This window comes from Neodiprion lecontei, chromosome 7 (assembly GCF_021901455.1).
Source record: "Neodiprion lecontei isolate iyNeoLeco1 chromosome 7, iyNeoLeco1.1, whole genome shotgun sequence".
Classification (NCBI taxonomy): domain Eukaryota; kingdom Metazoa; phylum Arthropoda; class Insecta; order Hymenoptera; family Diprionidae; genus Neodiprion; species Neodiprion lecontei.
Window position 1 is genome coordinate 5,876,735 of NC_060266.1, and position 22,834 is coordinate 5,899,568.

The window sequence follows — 22,834 nt, forward strand, 5'->3', positions numbered from 1 at the left end:
AATGGAAAATCATAAGGTGGCGTTATTATGGAAATATCCTGTATATCGGTGCCGCGGATGGCAGAACAATAGACGAAAGTATCTCATAACCAAGATTAGTGCGACGCAAAGTATCTCAGGCAGAAAATTATAAGAGAAATCGCTGAAGCGTTGATACTGACGCTGGGCGAATAACGTCGTATACATTTAGAATAATTTGAAAAGTTCTCGCGTACGGAGGTGATGTATGAAATGAACAGTGTTGAGCAGGGTAAGCAGTTTCGCCAAAGAGAGTTGGTGATGTGCAAGTGGATAACATTTATCATAAAATTAAAGAAACGTCAGTTTGCCTGGTCAAATGCTATGAAGACAGTCTCGCACTAATATCATGAGCATTGTCATCTGTGGCGGTCTACATACATAAATTGATCCAATAGATGATCACCGATTAGAGTAACGTATATTGATCCCCGCAAATGGAATGACAGTTGGATTACTATTTCAACTCCTTGAAGTGTATCGTTTCAATTGGTATTTCCTAAGTGTATGATGATTCACGCTCCTAATAGTTACGTTTTGTCAATCTCATCAATTCGCATTAAGTATCGATGGTGTACATCACTCTGTCATCTTCATAGCGCGTGAATGTGTATGAAAACACTTTGTTCTACTTCCAAGTTGCACTCTAGTAAAATTATTCATTTTACATTACTCCGATATGTGGCACTTGAATCGTGTAATCTTCCGGATATGGAAACCCACCAATTTGAACAAACTGATGTCCCAAAAAATATTACGAAGTTGAGTGTCAATGTTACCACTGTCATCTTTAGCTCACGTATAATATCAATAAAGATATTTGTTCATGAAAAACTAAAGCAAAGCAGCTTGAAAATCTTCAGTAAAAATTAGATGCCGGTAAATTTTTACTCTCGAGACTTCTTGTTTCTCCAGAATCGGGCGTCACTTGCTTCAGGCAGAACATCGTTTGTTAAAGATGAGCTTCTAGAAGACAGTTAATCGTACTATCGTAGTACAGGAAGACATAGTGAAATCACAGGCATTAGCTCGTTGGAATTGTCATGAACCCTTTAACGATGAACTTGGCGAGGAATGCAATGAAAAAATAATTGCTTAGGCCTAAGTGAAACGATTCCTATGCTATACATGAACAGAACGACGAATGAGAATTTTGGATCGAGGTATCTCACAATTAGAGCACAAACTTGAAAATCTGAGATAGCGCGTCATATGTATAGTTTGGTTAGTACTGAACGAGTATTTTGATCCGAGTGAAAATGTATTAAATGGAAGGTTAGGAGTCGGAAGTTTTTGCGATTCAATCCACGTAAGGGGTAAGAAGTAAATAAGAGGAAATTGCGGGTGCCAAGACATCGTTTTAAGCCGGGATCAATATCGACGCAAATATGGGAGGGGATACAGTTTTTAATCTGTTACATTAGCTCAAAAACAGGAAAACTCTAAACTGTCGAATGCACGTGGATCTGCTCTTCAGAAACTCTGGGGCGGCCCAAGTTTTGATCACCTTCATGACAATAGCCGAAACACCAACGATAATCGGATGAGGCCTAGTAATTCTCATGTAATATCGAATATGGCAACAATAACAAAAAAAAAATGGCTACAAAAAATATGACTCCTGCATAAATTTACCTCTGTATCCAGTCGATTTTTGAGAGGATGTATTCCGACATAGTGAGCGTGAGAAATGCTCATGATGAATTTCAACGGATCATTCTTTTAGTCATTTACGAGGTTAGTTTGAGGAGGACTGATTGAATACTCAAAAGGAATTTCTGTGAAGATTAAGTGGAATCTTGCATACCTCGCAATAGAATTTGCAGAGATTGGTAACAAAATTTGGAATTACACAAATTTCCATACCGATAGCATTGGTGGGGTTAGGTTATTTACCGGGTTTTCTATTAGTTCAGAGTGTGCACTGAACGTGGCACTGTTTATTAAGGTGATAAGAAAAGGAAGTACCATTTTACAGATACTCTCCATCTTTTCCTAGATAATGATAAGCACTCGGGAAAATGAATTTCATGAGTATCAACGATGTGTCGTGGGGAATAGACCACAACTCATGACAAACGGACATAGCCAACAGTTGTTGCCGATCCCGTTGTCTATGTTGTGCGGGTTTATATGAGTTATAATGCAAATCGATTGGTTAATATACTGTTCATGAAGAGATCTCCTGACTCCTCACTTTATGGGACGTTAATATTGCACTGCTGGAGTTCGATTCCATTAGTGTTTTCCCTCATTTATGCCAGAGGCTAGTGATATCTGCTCGAATCTGCATTAGGTGCTAGACTCCAATACGTCCATCCACTAGCTCATAATTCCGTCTGTACAATTACTACGAGCATGTAGTGTTCACTTGGGCTACTGATTTACGGTATTTCATGCCATAGTTGTTCAGAAGAAGAGCTACTGGACACCAGTTTTCATTTCTGATAAAGGTTAATGTAACCGTTGAGTACACACCTTTATCGTTAGTTACGAAATCGCAAATATCACTAGGTTGGATCACGACGGGGGATCCCATACTTCTAACAACTGCCTGAAGTATTATCGGTTGTATCCCTTGCAGTCTTCCTAATTGCTGCTTCACGGGGGGGGCTACGTTACTTTATCGTGCTTAACTCAAACTATACCGTGAATTTTTCTAACAGCTGAATGATACGTGCGCTTGAGCTAGGTAAGCGGAGTTACAGCTCATGTTTAGGTTAAGTATCGTATCCCACCACGGTCACCCCAAAAGTTAAGAATTATTTGTAAAAATAACCTAAGTATTAGGAAATGCGTAAAATGATAAAAAACTGAATTCGGACAATCAACTACGACAATAATGAGGCAATTAAGAGTAGGACTGTCATCAAATTTAGGTTAACAGTTGGGATGGCCGTGGTGGGATACATTGCTCGACCTGAACATGAGCTGTAACTTTGGTTGCCTCCCTCAGGCGCATAGATCATTTTACTGTTAGAAACACTCATGGTATATGCTTCACTCAGTGAGAATGCGGTTGAAGCCCATTAATACCAAAAGTTTATGAACGCATTAACGTTATTCTCGATTGATCATGTACGCCGAATAGCTCATAAAGTGATGTACACGAATATGCTCATATGTGTACAGATTCAGAAATGAATCGACATCCCCCTACCTACATCCGACCGCATATTAAAGCTCAATTTTGCTGTGAATTGTCGTTATACATTCCCTGTACTATGAAATAAATATTTTTAATGCTGTTGAACATAATTTCAGTTACAAAACGACATGGAATAAGATGAGAAAAGAATTCAAATAAAGTAGAAATAGCATTTGCACAGAGAAAATAGCATTTTCCGGGAACGTTTGGGCTTTTTCGGACTGTCGATTCAAAACATTTATATGTAAATCACTTTTACAACTGAAATTTATATTGATTTAGTGAAGTCCTGTAAGCTACGCAGAAAAGAGTTGCCTGTTTCGCACAGAAAAGCATTTGTAACTGTATGTGTGCTAGATATTTTTTATTGATCATTTCATCTTTTTATATTTCACTTCTATTATAGAAGAATGTGTAATCTCATCAGGAGACACACCAAATATGCTAAAACGGATTACTTTGTACATACATACCAGCTGCCGCTGCACAGTCGTGACGTTCCACAGATTTTGTTGACTTTTGGCCTTTGCCCTCCGTTTATGTAACAACTTACGAATTGCTACGCAGTTTGTGGTCAGCACTAATTTTTGCTCTTACAATGTATGTTGAGCTCAACGGATGAACCTGGACGTACCCAAATGTCGCGTCCCCATAACTTTCTCGAGCAGACCTAAGTACAGAGAAGTCATATCTATTAGGTGATATGTGCGGGAAATGACGATCGAAAATAGAAAATAAGAAATTAATAATTTCTATATACTCTGCTGGTATAAAGAAGTGAATACAAAACAAAATAAATTAAGTAGATTGCGATTGATATTCATCTTGAGATTATGATGCACTTTCAAAAGGTTTACATTAAACATATCTTCAAAATTCCAATTCATTATACATATCTATGAAAACGGTCACGATTAATCGACTAGATCTCATAAATTTAGATGAATATATTTAAATTAAAATATGACTCACTTGCAGGCTTGCACTTCGAGCGTGTTGCAATGTGAACTAAACCTCAATAATTTATCACCTACAGTATGCAATTATTTAACAAACGTAACAGCGTATTTGAGATCCGGCAAAATTTTTATTTTCACGGAAAACTCTTGTCGCCATACTTACATCAATTTTTCGCAAATTGTTTGAGGTTGCTTTTTGCAAACCAATTATGGTCATAATTTTGTAAAAACACTAATTATACGAAGAAAAATTAAAGAAAGATTTGGATCGCCTCTAACCAGCACAGGCGACTCATGGGCATCATACTGCTAACGTACTCTGTGACGTCAGTCACAGCATCAGCCAATCGAGAGCCATTTGGGCTTGCGTTCGTTTCTGTCAAATTACTGCGGGTTGTTTATGAGATTGAATCGTATACAGTATCGCGTGAATGTAGCTATAGATTATAGCCGGATCGGTATACCTCCTTATTTTCATCTCCACGTGACGCTGCCGTCCCATGGTTTGAAATTTGTTCCGTCTCCACGAATCCGGAATCCAGTGACTTTTCAAGCCCTAATCAGAGGCGTTCCGGACATTCCGTTCCGTGTGCACTACCAATATTTGCGAATTGTCAAACAAATCTCTGTATCTGTGTGTGTGTGGGTGCGTAACAAAAAACAAAAATGAAATCGTTAGGTCCTGTAAGTATAAAATTCTTCAGAATACGAAATTCATTTATTTAATTGTTCGTTGTAGTTGTTGTTGAAGTAGAAATAATTAGAACTTTCATCACGTTTGACCTAATATCACCCAATTTCTAACCTATAATTCGAGAATATTCATATCATAACCTCTTATTTGCAGCCTAACGTAAGCATGTAACTTAAGCATGTAAACAATACATATGCTTGTGTGAGTAATACCAGTCCGTCTCTGTCAGCATCGGGTGTCCCATAACACGGAATGCACAGGCCCGGAAGTGCTGACACCCAATCACAGTAGCGCATTTCAATTCAGCGCTAAAAGGAATGATCGTAATTTGCCGGCGATCGTTCCGTGCGTGTCGTTTCCGTATCATGGGACAGTAGGAAAAATGCATCCCGTAAATCAGTGGAGCTGGAAACCCTTTGATTGGGGCTTGAAAAGTCACTGGATTCCGGGTTCGTGGAAACGGAACAAATTCCGGACCATGGGATGGCAGCCTGAGTTTCGTATGGATCGAGCGGCTTTGTATATAATTTTTATACCCATACGAATCTCTCACACCGTCGACTAGATACAGCGAGATCGATGCCCGATCTGATTTTTGTCTACGTAAACTTCTCATTCATATATATAAATTGACGTAACTTCCGTATAGAACGGTGTCTCTTTGTGTTATCTTTATAGTCATACAGCGGCTTTCAAGCAAATTTTGTGTATCTGTGGCCTCAAGGAGACTACGAAAATTCTACGAAGGTAGATACATTACAAGTTACGTATCTCAGCTCTCCGTTCACTGAATTACATTGGAAATAGAAATTGAATGAAACAAATCTACATTCAAGGTTCTTCAAACCTATATTCTAAATAAAATTCTCAAATATCGCAGTTAATCGTGTGAATGGAGACACATGCGATAATATTGTCGCCGTGTTAGCCAAAAACTTTGCTTCGCAGTGAAGAGACTGCGTCTCGTGCGCGAACTTATTTTTGTAATGTATACAATGCGGTACACTTCCGTGTCTGTTGATACGCTGCGTGCGTCGCTGACAGCGCGTCGCAGCTCGACGAGTGGGAGGTTGTGGGGGTAGGAGAACGGAGTTTGCGCAAGATAGTTGTTGTTTCGTAACATCAAGTAGCGGGGCACTGCTATTGAAAATTGTTTCACAATATGCTTTCAGGATTCTTACTCTTAAGCTAGTTTGTAGAAAGATGAGACACACTTTTAAATCGATTGAAAAGTCGCAGAGTGATTGTTCGATGTTTGAACAATTGCAGTTTCTCATTGCAATTACGTCTGAGAAGGACACCATGTTAGATATCGATTTGATGCTAACGACATAAGCAACGAAAATGGTGAAGTAACAACGAAATTGACGAGATCAATGTTTTTAGTTTGATACTGAGAAGTTTCATATTAATCGGTAATTAATAATACTTTCAAAACTTGATCCACAACTAAACCAAAAACGCGACCACTACTTCAACAACTTGGCAAAAACTCAGTGAATTTTACCTTAAAACATTCAACTTTTCACAAGTTTGGCTATCCGCTTTCCAGTCCCATTTATATGCAACGTAACAGAAATTGGCATCATACCAAACATAAATTTGCACCCTGGGATATTGGGTTTGCTCATTAACTATATATAGATTCCCAAATATAGCGGGCTACAGGTATTTTTTGAAGCAGGTGAAAGGGCACCAAGGCGTTGACGGACTGCCAACTACTGTGGGAGTAGTTATGATAGCAACGCTCTACAGTAAAGACTCGCGTATGCGATTGTAATGTTGATTGAGTCAGTAACGACAGGAAATTTTTGTATCGAAGCGACCGACTTCTTCCCTCGTTTAGCTGCACTGTTTTTAGCATAATTTAATCAATGCACGACTCGGCCTTAATGTTTCAAGCATAATACTAAGAATTTCAAAATGCCTATGATAACCCTTGTGACCCAAATTATATGAGCTGTAGGAACTACAACAGCACGCATGGATTGTTAAATTTTTGATAGTTGACCGATTCACGTATCGCTTTGCTGTGCGCATGATGCACCAAATGCTGTCTCTCAATTTCTTGACCAATAGGAACAGCGAAACCTAAGCCAGGGGAGCGAATCGAACCGGTTGTTTGACCTTTAGATAAGAATTCCTGCTCTAGATATACGTCACATCGGCAAATCTAAATAAGGAGAAGTCGTCCTGGTTTGCCGCGATGAAATTTTTACAAATATTCAGTGGGACAACCGATCCAACCGTGACGTTGGTAACATTTGTTCGCTCGGCGTGGCCAACCTTAAAGAAATTTCTTTAGATCCGCTCAAAGAAACAAGAAAAGTTGTTGGAAAAGTTGAAATCTGAAGAAAATCTAAATATCTCTGATGAAATCCTAGTACTTAAACCGAAATCTCTAAAAATGGTCTCTGAAATCGAAACAACCTTCTTGTATTTATTGAGTTTCAAACTACTAAACACGACTATTGAAAAAAAGAAATGTGAAGAAATATTGTGACGCCATTAAGACATCAAAAGACTTGTGGTGCCATCTAAATAAGAAACCCAAAGAATTGTTTAGTCGCCATTTAAAAAAAATATTCGTCTGATAGGTTGGCAACGCTGACATTCGCTAGCTGCGTGCATGCGTACGCGCTACGTGTACGAATGTCGTCGCTATCTATAATAGTTTTTTGGACTTACTGAGATAAGCAGTGCGTGTATGTTCACGGTAAAGGAAGTATTTTTTTTCGCCTGCGGAAGTATCGAGCTAGCGTAGGTATTAGAAGAAAATTCAGTTTTCATAGCGTTGGCGCAACGAGTCTGGCTGACGGCTGTCCCAGCTGCCCCGCTTAGCGTGCTTCGCCCCTACCACTGCCACGAACTCTCCATCCCTACTCTCGGTCTATACTATAATAACGGTAGGCGCAAACAAGAATGACTCACACCAATTCAGTATGGTTACGTATCAGTGGCAGGGCCTAACACTGGGGCACATCATAACTACACTACACGTCAGTGAGGCATGATAATGCAAGTGTAGGCGGGACGGGGCTTAAAACAAGTAAACAAATCGAAGCTAAGCAACAGCGCAGCGTGACTACGTATAAAACGGCCAGTGAGCCACACAAGGACTTGACTTATTTATCGCGACGCGATTGAAGCAGCGGCGGAAACTGTTTTATTTACCCGGGGAGTTCATTTCCTTATCGCTGTGCTCGCTGTGTTACGAATCCCGCCTCGTTGTCGGGGTCCAATGTTCGTTACCCTCTCTTTGTATCCAGTTGTACATACTTACGTATTTTACACCTTGCCTCGTTGAAATTCGAGCCACGTTGCTGGGAGACGATGCATCTACTCGCCCCACAATAGATTCGTGCCTGCAGCGGAAAATCCTTGCGGTCATTATCAACGATCTCATGATATCGTGTAGCTGCATTTACAGCACCGAGCAGTTCGGATCTAAAAACGACCGCAAATCCCGGCCACGTCGTCCCTGCGTGTCCCATGTAACGCGTTCGTAGAGAGCTGTTGCTACCGAGCCCGGCTTCTCGGTGTTTGTGAGTGTCGGTCGGTCAAGCAAATGGCCGCCCGTCGTGTCTGTGAGTGCTTATTTCTTGGTGCGCGCAACGCGGCGGCGCAGTTCGTCTTTTTCTGAAAACAAGAGAGGGCACGGAACGTTGCGAGCATCGACAGTTCGGTTAGAAATCCGAGATAATCTTACTTTTTATTTCGATCTTCCACGGCTGGACAAGGTACTTGATTTTGATCGACTTCGAGCGTCTTTTCACGGCATCCATTTTTAACCGAGCCGATGCTAGTTCAGTCTGATAATTCGGAATTTTCCGATCAGACTACCTACATAACCTCAATTTTCACAGCGAGATGCTGCTGATAGAAGTAGACACAACGTTGATAGATATTTGAGTGATTACGTCACGGTTCAACCTCGAAATGGCTCGGTCTTTCACCTACGACAGGCCTCTGGATGTCAAAATAATACCCGTTTCCGAGAATTCGAATCACGAGTTTCAGGTGAGGATTTATCATATTGACATCATGTCTTTCATCTTACTTTTAAGTGGTACACTTTCTCAACACCTGAAGTGAGAAACTTTTCGCTGGATAACTAATATTGGACAGTGATGGAAATTTATGCACGCAATACTCTGAAATTAGAAAATAATTTTTTTATCCCATATCAAGAATTATGTTATTTATACTGGTTATTACGCCTGTTTTGTTATCTAATGTAAAATGAATCTGTACTTGGATAAGGTGCCCTCTATATGTTGCTTCGTGAATCTATACAATAGTGTAAATGTGATTGTGATGAACAATTAATCCGTGACCATATGTGCAGATTGAGTCTTGAAGGTCTTGCATGCATGATTAACATTAGGTCAATGCTACCATGAGTGTAATCAAATTCGATTGATTTGATAATGAATTTTTAAAGCGTTTACTTTGTTTGGTTAGTCGTAGTTTGAGTTGCCAATTGGAATCTATGGGGATTTTTAAAAATTCACTATCTAATCTAATTATTCAGATAATACACAGCACAGGTCGAAGAAGCTGGAAACGGAGATGACAGAAATTTCTCAGGAACTATGTTTGATTTGTAGATTTTTAGACTTCTTTTTTCATTTTACATTATTATCTACTATTTTATTTTCAATATGATGTTCAGACTAAAAATGGGAATGTCTTATCAATATAACATTGAAAAACGGTAGGTATATCGGCTGATTATTGTTATCCAGTCATTTGAATATCAATGCACTGATAATTACATGCTCAAGAAGTAACGAAAATCTTACACACTGCATAAAGTTTTCCGTACTTTGATGTTATTCAAATTTGACATTACCATTCAACTTCCAATCTTTTGACATTGAACCGTAACCACCAGGAAATATATGAGTTTTTCTAATTCAATCAAAAGGAATATTTCGCTTGTCATATGTCTTTTTATTTGGCGACGGCCGTAGATTTGCTGTCTTAAATTACCCACATTACAGTTATTTTCCTGTGCTTCTAGCAAAATTTTCTTACCCTACTTGCGTTACACGTTCCATTTACGTAAATAACTAAAGTATTTTTTGCTTGAGGAGTAGTATATAGCGTAAGAGTGGTGAAATTATATAATTTTTAATGAATGTGAAGTTTGCTCCGTGAGTAGTAAAGGCGAGTGCTATAATTACACCAGTTGTAGTATGAACACAGAATTAATCAAGGCGCGCGTTGTAATCACTCGAGTTAGATATTACTCATCCACACGTATGATACACGTGGTGTTTGAATAAATTGTTTTCCTGTCAATTCCAAAGTTCTCAAAGATTTTTTGAATATCACCCAGTCACTGGATATCCTGTCCATATGTCTAAAAATCGCAGGATCTTTATTGTTCACACGAGGAAAGTAGCTGAGTTACACGTCTGTTATTGAATGATTTATGTCAATGTTGACAAATTAAGGCCGATATTTCTTGGCGTCATTAGCTAGATAGCAACTTATAATCAGCGTCACCTTGAGTCAAAATATTATTAAAGGTAAATCCTAGTGAAGTGAGGGTTACGCTGTATCCCATACTCAGCCCCACTCTACTTTTCAACAAGAAAAGATTGACGGTATTCACGACTTGAGTAAAATCATTCGATTACAGCTTTTACCGTCGGCATTGTTTAAACCAATACTGAAAAAGTGGAGTCATATGGTATTTTATGTTTCCAAAGTCTTAATTCACTGACAACTGAAGTTATCGTGTTACGTATTATTTTCTCGTAATGAATTCTTGATTACTGCAAATAGTCATGACTTAGTTTTACTGGTTGAGTGAGCGAAAAAAGTTTGTCCTACTTGAAAAACATATCCATGAGAAGTAGATCGAGTGAGAAATTATATCATGGGCAGCTACGTTGAATATAACAATTTTGATGAGGATGAAGTTAGTAACGTTCCAGTAACGATGCATGTTTAGGAAAAATCGTTATCACGTTTAGGATTTTTTTAGATTTAGCAAACCATGATAAACAAAACATACCCGTGTATTTCAAAAAGTCAATTCCGTGAAAGTCATTCAGAAATTGCACGGTAATTATTTGTTCCTCTGAGGTTTCGTTATGTTAACATTACTAACTTCAGCCACGTCATTTTTAATCATGCTAGTTTACAAAGTTAAATATCAAACTTGAACCGTTATTCCATGATTCTTTTGTGGTGAGAAATCTCAGGGAATTATACATAAAAGTGCAAATGAGGAAATATTTTTATCCGCTAACAAAATCTGACCAACGTTGTCTCATTAGTCACATCAAATCTTGGCCCAAATATCAAAACTCGCAAGTGCTTGTATTGAAGTTATTTTAAATTATGAGATATGTTCAGTTACTGACTGCTTCATTAAATTCTACAATGAAATTTCATTTCAAAACCAAATACAATACAACAATGTAGGATGAAACGATTCATAGTTGAAAATATAATTAATTGAAAAATACTGATAACTGATAGAAGTAGAAAGACAAATTGAATGAAATGAAATCGTGATCTTCTTATTGTTAGTTTCGTGGTGTTCTTAATAAGTGGAAATAGATGGTTGGAAATGACTTTATTGTTGTAACAAAATTAATAAGGCATATTGGTGATACATGAATACCATCAATTATGAAAGCGATTGTACAAGTTATTTTACAAATCAGCAGAAAACAATCTGATCTATTGAGGTCAGGTATTGTGGTGGTGTTTTGCTTTTGTCGTCATCCTTACTGTAGGTAAAATTTAATGCTCACAAATTTGTCCGCTCGTTCTCTAGGTCTGATTGATTTGGTGCACCCAGCCAGCAGACGCAGACTTGAGCATACTTTAGTTTTGTCAATTTATGCAACCAATCTATTATAATATAGTTTTTTTTAGACTGTTACAAAATGATTTGAGTTTGTGAAAAGCAGCTGCATGTTTTGTATCTTCTAAAATGGCTGTATAAAATTTTGAGAATCATCGTATTTCAGATTCTGATAGGAGCTGGTTTATTGTTGATTTCAATTACCAATAATGCTAAACTGTTTTTTACTACGTGCTTTTCTTGTCGTGATTGGACGTTCGGTCACTACCCTGATGCTGTTACTTACGCCAAGTTTTAAATCTTAATTAATTTCACAACCGATTATAATTTTGTAAGATTTTGAAGTAAATACTTTCTATCACGGTATGAAAGATTTTAATTTGATTATCGGTAATAAAACAAGTAATGTGAAAGATGCGATTGCAGGCACAGTAGACATTCCCGTACCTTGACTCGTCGAGATCGTAAACATTCCCATAACTTGACGTTTTGCTTGATCTCCCAAATCTGGGTTCAGATGCATGCATGTTGACTTTTCAGCAGCAAACATGCACATGACCAGGTGAAGAACATAATTATCTGCCAAATTTTATAAGTGAGGTTATGTTACCCTATAAATCTTACACTGTACCACACTCGAGTTGTGGAAATTTTCGGTTATTCTTATTAGCAACTGGTAGGAGATTCTCGAAGTAAAAGTACTTCAAATGGGACATTCGTGTGAAATTTTAAATTTGAATAATTTTCCTTTATATGTACATGTATGTTAATATCCATTGATGCCTTACACTTCCGGCTACCTTGCTTTCAATCCAAAACAAAATGCGAGTTTGATTCTACACGAATTATGTCACAATAACTGGCGATGCAGCTAATGTGAGAGAATAGGAGTTATTGTGACATAATTCATATAGAATCGAACTCGCATTTCGTTGCAGACAGAAAACTCGGTAACCGGAAGTCCATGGCGTTAATGAATATCACTGTACATTGTAACACAGCATTAAATTATGTTCTGAAAATATAAAGCAATGACCAGATCGTAAATGTAGAAATAAAACCAGATATTAGAAATTATTTTTTTTTTTTTTTATTGTCAATTTCAGACATTATTGGGGATCAAGAAAGAAGTGGAAGATGTTCCGTCGGATGAGGAAGTCGGACTATCTGAATTCGAATCAGCAAATAATCTCGAGCTCTCATCCGCAAATACATCAAAAGTTAAACCCGACGATGGCAAAGGTGAAAACCATCCTCATGTGGTGGCAAAATTTCGTGATCTTTTGACACGGTCAGGACAGAGTTATGGAATAACTGGAAAAAAAAGGAAACGTGAACGTGAATACAAGACAGAGGACAAACTAAATTCATGTGAAGTGGATAGAATTAAAAGGCGTAGATCTGGTTCAAGTGTCACATCAGAAATACCAAATCACAGGTGTGAATTGGGTATTACATCAGAAAGACGTAATACAAGGTCTTCGATCCGTCAAAAAATATGTTCAAACTCTGATAATGTGGATAAAAATAGCATGTTGAATTCGTCAGACCTAAATGAAATTGGTGACAAAGCTAAAAATGAAATCAATAGCAATTCAATCCCGATGACTGTTTTGCGTAAGAGTGCAAACATGCATTGTGATATCTGCGGTTTGTGTTTTACAAGCCATCAGAATTTACAAGCGCATAAAAGTTATTATTCTACAGATGGAAAATACAAATGTAACATTTGCGGCTTAAGGTTTCCCAGACTTACGTTGTTATCGAGACACAAGAGGATTGCGCATTCCGGCATACCCCATAAATACTGGTATCGAAACAAATGTCATATTTGTATGGATCGCTTTAAAAAAAAATTAAGCTTGATTGTACACATATCACATTTGCATGCCAAAGAATTGGCATCGAATAAAAAAAGTAAAAGCTTGTACAAAGAAGTAGTTCTACGTCACATAGCGATAGGAAAAAGAAGGAAAACGCAAGCATGTGTAAATAACTCTGAGCTTAGCGTGAAATCTGCTCCACCAATCAATTCTAACAACTATGAAGTATCATTGGACGAAATAACTACGTTTTACGAAGATTTCATAGAGTCTGTGGGAGATCCAAATAATGAAGACGCACACGTTGGTGAAACACTGAGCGTTCAACAAGATGCTGAGTATCAGAATATCTCACTAGATAATCAAGCTACCAAGGGTGCTGTCAATTCTGATTGTAAAAAAGTCAGTACAAGTTCAACTGGACAAAGATTGGAGTACGTCGAAGCATCAAATTTAGCCCAGTGCGATAGAGTCAAAGTTATCGAGCAACAAAAACTCGAACCATTAATTACTGATTCAGAACAAACATCCATAGGATTAAAAAAACCCCAAGAAATAATCGGTAATAGTGCGTGTAGTTCAAAGAAAGTGTTGAATGAAAACAAAGGTATGCAAGAATCAAAAGAGCATACTAAGAAACTAAATGAATTACCACTTGGGAGTGACAGAAGCCTCTCAACTCTTTCAGAAGATGTTTCACTGCAACTACAACAAGATTCAGTTCAGCGCCTAGGGAAATCAGCCAGTAAGTGGAACACCGTAGACTCTCTTCGCCAACCATTAGAGACTAATTATCTTTATTGCTGCGATGGCGTAAATATTAAAATTAACTTAGCCGACGGAAATCGAGCAAGTGTAACAAGCTGCTTAATGAAATGTTCTGCAAATAGTGAACTAGATACAGCCATATTAAGCAGTTCTGTTAAAAATATGACTAGTAGTATAGAAGTCTCTTCCCAAAATCCAGCACATGATGGAAATTCGTTTACTCAGAAAAAATGCTTGAATGTTGCAGATGAGTCTATCGCATACAAATTCAATCCGCAGCAAGATGCTACAAATGAGAAGAAAAGACCACCGTCACTTGAACAGTTGAATTATCAGGTAGGCACAGTTTTATCACACGATGAATTAGGAGAAAAAGTTGACGTAACCACAGTGAATGCTGACGTTGATAATTCAGCTGTGAAACGTATTAATTTAATTAAAACTGATGATTTTGGAGAGTCACGCCAGTCAAATTTTATCAGTTGTCAAGATAAAGACATTGATAATAGAAACTGCGAATCAATTTCCCTTACAATGGCTGTTTCATCCTCAAGTATTCCTTCGACAAGTTCGCAGAGTGTTGAATTCCATGATGCAACCATGCTAAGAAGTTATGAAATGTCGAATTACCGAAATATTAAAGATGTTAGAGTGTCGCTGGTAAAATTAGAGAATATGGTGGATTTGCCAAAAATTCGAACTCCAAAATCGTCGGTTTGCAAAATTACTAGATTATTGAATACTGAAAAGCCGAATTGTTATGTAGGTGAAAAACCTTTCGTAAATAGAGGAAGATGGCGTATTTCTAGGCAGAATCAACGAAAGAAAGTTGAATACTATAAAAAATCACGATCATTTGTTGAAAAAACGCACGGTACTATTGGTTACTGTCCACAGGTACTTTCAAATGACGGTGGGTCAGAGGAACGTGGGGAATGGGAAACTGCGAAACCCACAGATAGACATTGTTACGTTTGTAACAAATTTTTTCAAAATAAGGGATTACTGGTATCTCATTATATAAAGATACATGTAGAGCCTGGATCTTTTCGATGTTGTTTGTGTAATGCACATCTTAAGAGTCCAAAAAGGTTAAGGATCCATTTGTTTAAGCACTGTAATATGCCAATTGAAAAAATCTTTCTGAAATTCTGTAGATCTTGCAAGATAGAATTGAATATGTTTTCATTAAAAACCCTTTGTGTAAGTTGTGAAAAAGGATACAAGCTCAATAGGCTTAAATTTGTACAATCAAAATTGGAATATATTCCCATGTCGAATAATCAGCGATTAGCTCATACGCTAGCGTGTAAGAAAATATGCTCTTCAGACAACGGTCGTGAATTGCTACATGAAACACCAGTTGTGATGAATTCAAACGATGTCAACGTTCTCTCGGTAGCCGAGGATTCTGCTAAAAACGGTTTGAAAGTTGAATGTTCAATAACTTCCGACGAAATTTCCAAAAATTCAAAATGCTTGGGATCTAATAGTTCGTTTTCTCAAAGTAGTACAGCGCATACTGATTTAGAATATCGCAAACCAAAATCCCAGATTGGTGTTATATCTGATGATTGTAAAAAGATAACCAGGACTTGTAATTACAAAACTAGAACGAAAACTTTGAAAGTAGGATCAAAAAAGCGCTTCAAATCAATACGTTTTTTCACACATGATAAACGATGTACCAAAAATTTGATGACTCGACGGAGGCACGAACTTTTCAAAAGAAAAAGCACGGGAAAACGTATTAATCGGCCTCATTTTCGCAGCAATACCAAACAGTCTTTCTATCATAGGTGCAAGACATGTGGATTGAATTGTTGTTGCGGTAAAAATTTGAAAATACACGAAAGACGCTATTCGACAAATGGAAAGAATGCTTGTAAAATGTGTGGACTAATATTTGCTTGGAAACACGAATTGGTTATACATATGAAAACGGCTCATAATCCGAAACCCCTATTTTCTAGAAGAATCAGGTGCGAAATTTGCAATCAGGGTTTTTATAATAAAAAGTTCCTCAGGATTCACCTCGCTCATTTTCACAACATTAAATACTTTCAATGCCAAGTCGGTAAAATAAAATTCGACACCAGTCAATACTTGAATGACCATAGGCGATATTATTCAAAAACTATTAACCTACCGTGCGATTGTTGTGATCAAACATTTAATTGTAAATATGCATTAGAATACCACAAAGTGCATATCCATAATCCCGAGGAACCAAAGGTCTATAAGTATTCATGCGATAGGTGTGACTGCGCATTTCCCGATAAATTGTCACTGCAAGCTCATATTGGACACTTGCATGTGGTTCAAGATCATGATTCCCTCGTGACGACGTCTATGAAAGGTGCACATGCACCAGCGGATCTACATCTCGAAGACATCGGGTTCTCAAATAAAACCGAAGACGCGTTTATCAATTCAAACGTTGAAATGAATAATTCAAATGCTCGTAAACATGAAAATGAAATTCAATGCGAAGAAACAATGCATGAAACTACGAATAGTGCCACTACCAGGACACATATTCTGAGTCAATATAAATGCGACATATGCAAGATTAGTTTCGTGGAGCCACATAATATGCTCGACCATGAATGGGAATATTCTAATTATGGTACCAATGCGTGTGATGTGTGTAACCGAAAGTTTATGACTAAGTCACATCTAAAAAAACACAAGGTTAAACACTTTCGAAGAGATGTGATTTGTAAATATAAGTGTCATGTTTGCAAGGAAGATTTTCTAACGGAAGATGATTTGAAAATGCATGGACTGCATTTACACGGACCTCAGTTTATGTTCAAGAAATTTTCTGAAAGGAGTGATAGTCGCGAATCTAGCAATTCAAGTTGTAAAAAGATTAACGATTCCGATGGTGTTTCCAAGTTATCCATCAACGATAATACCGATAATAGTTTGGGAGTTATGGGTAGCGAAATAGCTGAAAATGAAAGAATACTATTGTTTCAAAAAATTTCAAACAGATTATCTGCGGAACTGCTGCATCGAAATTCAACTGAAGAAACATATTGCTGTGATTTCTGTACAGCAAGATTTGGTACCTGGTGCTTATTGAAGAACCATATGAAAAAACATGCCTACTGTCCATATTATACAAATTCGTCCAAGTATCTCTGCTTGATCTGTAAAAATACATTTCGGACTAACGATATTTTGAGAGCTCATGTTATACATTATCATACATTAGATCACAAACAATCGACTACAACTAAACCGGAATCTTCGGAAGAATCTATTCTTGACGAATCACTTAAATCCCAAACGGGCGTTAATCGTGATCCGACGAGGGTCAGTGACCGGGACGTCCAGGATACTGTGGAAACTTTACCTTCTAAACACGCAGCTCTAAATCAGTCTTTTAGTTTGCCCAAACACTGCAACGCAGTCGATGACTCAGGTACCATTCCATCCGAAACAAAAATTCAATCATTCAATCCCACAGATAACGCTCACGTACTTCAGCACAACCATGACCATCCTCCTTCACTATCGCAAGAGATTCAATGCAAAACGAAGACTATTCTGGGGGATAGTGACTCAGGTCAGAGTAATGATGAAAATTCCCGTGACACTGAATCTACGAATGTTCATACAATTGAAAATATTTCGCCACAAGCCGAGGTAACGTCAGTATCAGTCAGCGAAGAATGGTTTATCGGCGATTTGAAAAATTTGATATGTACCATTTGCACACAGAACTTTGATTCCACCGAAGAAATTCAAGCACATTTCACTTCTGTTCATATGATGAATGGGGAGTATGCATGTACGTTTTGCGGGGAAATATTCTCATACTTCATGGACCTGAAACAGCACATTTTCAGACTCGATGAAGATTCCGAAAATTATACATGTCGTGAAAAGTACCGGCAACTCGCAGAACTAGCTGGTAACACAAGTTCACTCAAAAATCATAAAGGAAGTAAGCAAAACGAGAAAAATTTACAGCTCTTATCATTAGATGAAGCTGACATCCCTTCAAAATCTAGTGAAAAACCAAGTCCAAATTTGATTAACTTGGGTACATTTAACATTTGTGATGAATCTTTTCCAAACATTACGACTTCGTTGAAACATTGGGACTCATGTTTTGGTAAGGATCGGTTCCGGTGCGATATTTGTGATATTATGTTCATAGATCAGAATGTATTGAACAAACATAACATGAAGCATTGCCAACAAGGACAAGAGCCTCATATTGCCAGGAACCAATCGAGCTTTCGATTAAATGTTAATGATCGAACCTTTCAAATTCGTATGCAATATGGAGACGTGCTAGCTAATAAACTGCAGGATGGGGCCCTTATTACAAGCAGCTTAGTGAACACAAATATTTCCGGTAAAGTAAGAAGAGGTCCTATCTCAAGTGATAAAATATTAAAACACATTACATCATCCAGATTGCGAGCCCAAATTGCTAAAATACTACATATCGATGAAAATGAAGATGAACCTCATGTTAATACACAAATCATTTCTACAAATGCTGCATCTTCAAAAGTTGACTTGCAATTGAGCTTTGAATCACAGCAAGACACCGACTTATCGAATAAACTTGACGTTGTAGAAAGATGTGAAACAGAACAGTCAGTTGGGGAATTTATAGAAAATAGTTCTTCTCGCTTCCACCGCGACGTAAGTTCAATTGTTACTTATCCAGTACAGTCAACTCCATCAGCCGATATACTGAATTCAAGTGATGAAAAATCGTCTTACAAAATGTTGATAGCAAGTACTAATGATGACGATGAAACTGAAAAACGACACGCTCCCATCAAACATATTGAAAATAAATGTACACAACAGAAACAACCATCGTTGCAATCACATGTTTTGAGCACTGGTCAAAATTCAGCATCCATCGTACCCACCATTCGTAGTTCAAGAATGCTTGACCACACGCATATTCCATCCAGCCAAAAATCAAGACCAAGCGATTGCGCAGATGAGAAACGGTTGGAAATTGTACCCCTTTCTTCAGATAGCAACGGTAACTCAACCTATTTCATCCTTATTAAACCCATAGTCGGTAGTTCTAATGACACTGAGGCATTGGATGCAGTACGTACTCCCATTGAAAAATCTCCTCTGATAGAATACCCTAGTAAAAGACTTCCAAGATCGATACCGTCAACATCAGGCTCCGATGTCCGCCTACTCTATTACAAATGCGTTGAGTCTTCCTCAGACTCTCCCAGTGAGCGTGTCGATAACAAGCCAACAGTAATACAGAGGGGTCATAATCTCAAGCCTCACTTGCATGGCGGTATCCAGAAGCTACGTTTAAAAATACTTCCAAATCGATCAAATATTGTCATTAGTCCGCTGCGTGGTTCCCCTTATGAATGGAACAGTAAAGCGGGCAATAGTGGTGGGAATAATTTACACAATGCTTCCGATCCACGTGGCGTGAGTTCTGGAAGTAATGACAATACGACGATATTGACACGTTTCAACATGGCTGGTGATTCTCCAACCTACCCTGTCTTGAATTCGTCGCATGATGGTGAGCAGAAAGGCGTAGATGATCGTGCAAACGATGCTCATAAAGAATTGAAATTTAATAAATTTAGAAAAAATATCTTGCGATGCAGGTATTGCACAATGCTATTCAAAGAAAAAAATCAGCTACTTGAACATATGCTGATACACAAGGCGAATAATCAATGCCCTGCATGTGGATTGAGTTTTTCCAACGATAAAGCACTCCAACAACACTTACCCGAGCATCGAAGCTCGAGATGTATCGAATGCAACAAGGTTAATTTCTTCAATGATCCTCCTTGCTATCCTGCAGGAACATTTGTGTTTTGTTCTGAATGTAAAGCTGTGCTACCACCTCCATTGCGAACATTAACACAGTCGTCAACAAATTTGAACCGTCGTATTATGAAATGCGGCATCTGCATGGAGACTTTTAACACCATTTCTCAAATGTCTGTTCACTTCAGGAATACCCATTTGTCATTCGTTTGCTCGATTTGTAGTTTGGGATTCAGTTCGCAGATTAACTTGAATAAACACATTGAAGCCCATAAGGCAAAATAAAATTAAATAATGTATATAAAGTATAAACAGTCTTTAAGCACAAAAAAAAAAAATAATAAAAAAACGAAAACATGAAAGTGGTTACAAAGTTTGGTTGGTCAAGAGTGTGGCCGCATCAAACTAAATTTTTCTCATCAAGATATAGAACTTCGGGAATCTTCCATTTACTTCATTGCTTATAAAACAGTTAGGTACCTTATTTTAGTTTATGTGGCGATATTTCGCTATAAGTTCAAGATGTCACAAACAGCAATTAGTTTAAGTACTCGTAGATTTTCAGAGTTTTATTTTATGCTAGGTTCTTCATTTTATAGTAACACAGTAAATTGTAACAGTTTACAAGTTTTATAATAACTTTTGATTTTTTTTTTTTATGTGTTCGATTAGTTCAACTATTTTTTCTTCTTATTTTGAACGCTCATTGTATTGAATACTCGTTATATTTTAGTGAATATACTATAAAATTCGATGCGTTACGTTAAATGCTATAAAATTTTGTGTTTCAATGATATATCATTTTTGTTAAGCTTGCATGTCGTTGCCTGCATAATGAGGTACACGAGGAATGACGTATAATGTGGTTTCATTCTGCAAAAGTATGCGCTGCTCCCCAGACTTGTTTGTAAACAGCGAATTAAATATATTACAGGCTGCCGGGTAATTCAATGTAAAAGGTACAACTTCGTATGTATCTTGAAGTTTTAACTCACGTCTTTAAACTTTTTGATATTGGCTTGAGTAGTCATTTACTATGTTACTTTTGACTTATTCTGAAAATTGTATATCGATTCTCACTCTATAATGGTGCCGTCTAAATTCAAAAAGTATGATAAAACTGTAGCCTCAAGTATTACTATTTGTAAGTTCATGGCGATAACAAATAATAATTTAACCAATCAGCACAATTTGATAGTTGTTATTGCTTGTCATCATATTCCTCCGACGAAACATTGTTAAGAGTTATTATATAAATTGCAGAAGATTAATTCGTGCCTGAATCAGATTGTCAGATTCAAAAGGTTTCGTCGATTGCACGTAACAAATGACACGCCGTTCGAAAGGTTTTCCATTACAGAGAAATAAGTTCGTTGTTCCTTACATTATATTTATCCATATAATTCAAGTGATTTGTACAAAATGAAAATAAAATGAAACAGTATTCTTGTAGATTTATATGACCTTATCTTATACACAACATAGTTGTTATTATCTATTGTGCATCCAATAAATTATTTTCATACGGCATAAATCATTGCGCATGATTATCCGGTAACGCGGAAAATCGAAAATTTTTCACACTTTCTTTTATGGTAAATACTCGATTGAAGAAAATAGTTGTGTGTTTGTTTTAATAGATCGTGAATTACGAAGCAAATGTTAAGTTTCTAAAGTATATGTAGTACTTACTAGAAATATATATATAAATTTTTGTAATTGTGAATAATGTATTTCTTGTTTTGAGATTACTGCATATTGAACAGATTTTATTACATATCATAGATTGAACTTTTGAAAATATTTCAGATCGTATATAAGTATTTTTTTTTTCTAATCAACGCAACCGTCAATATTATAGGCTTACTTTAGGTGGCAAAAATTTGAGTCTTGCTCTAAACTATATGAATGCAATGAAGATTTGCTGTGGAAAAAGCTCAACGTTCAGCATAACGTCTGCTTTGGTTTACTAGTCGATGATCACGGGTAAGGTGAAAACTTCACAACTTATATAATAAAAAATTATAATAAAGTTTCGAACATATTACGCAAAACTGCGTGATTCAATAATGACTATTATATCGTCAGAGTCATTTTTCCGTTTTAACTAGTTTTACTCTTCGATGTCCACTAATCCCTCATGCAAAGAAGGAAAATAAACAGAACACGTTCATTCTTTTATACTTCAAAAGCCTAAAACATTTACTTCTGCTTTTGCAATTAGTATTTAATATTTGAAAAATGACGTAAAGAAAAAGTTGTTGCGAACAAAAAAATAAATAAGTAAAAGTGGATTGGCTATTCCCAGAATGACGCATAATCTGTATCGCATTTATTAAGATTATATCTTCACGCTCATCAAACTTGGATTCTGAAAAAAATAAAATCACACATCCTCTGAATTTTTCCAAGTGAACAAACTCCGACGTGTCGTAAATCATCGGAACCCTGGAAGTTTTAGCAAGAAAGGGTTCATATAAGAATAATGATATGTAGTTCGTCTTCTGTAGCTATTCTTATGCCAATCGATATTGACTTACGCGTCTATTATATTCCATTCCGCATGCGCAAATTTGAAATTGCTTTTCATGATTCTTTCGACGTAAACCAGAAATTTTGAAGAGACCTGTGCGGAAACTGGAAAGCTGTTAGACTTGGAGATTTGTAGTATGCATACTAGGATTATATTGCGGTATTAAAAAGGGTAAGTGGAAAATAATCGAATTCTGTAAGACCCTGTACATTGTTCGCTCAATATTTGTCGAAAAAAAAGTTTTTGCAATCATAAGCCTAATA

The 22,834-nt window shown here is 37.1% G+C and overlaps 1 protein-coding gene across 8 annotated transcripts in view; it reads left to right on the forward strand.

Moving 5' to 3' along the window:
* Positions 1-8,341: 8,341 nt before the first annotated feature.
* LOC124295489 overlaps positions 8,342-22,834 on the forward strand; it is a 30,582-nt gene continuing 16,089 nt past the window's right edge. For 5 of the 8 annotated variants that reach the window (XR_006905443.1, XR_006905440.1, XR_006905442.1 and 2 more), the window contains exon 1: positions 8,342-8,839. Coding sequence is in view for 3 of the 8 variants with exons in the window: in XM_046745718.1 (XP_046601674.1) it covers positions 8,759-8,839; positions 12,755-14,216; positions 14,487-20,323 (7,380 nt within the window). In the remaining 5 variants the exon portion in view is untranslated. Of the gene's footprint in view, positions 8,840-12,754; positions 14,217-14,486; positions 21,491-22,834 lie in introns of those variants that run through there. The other 3 variants (XM_046745720.1, XM_046745718.1, XM_046745719.1) reach the window with 3 other exon arrangements.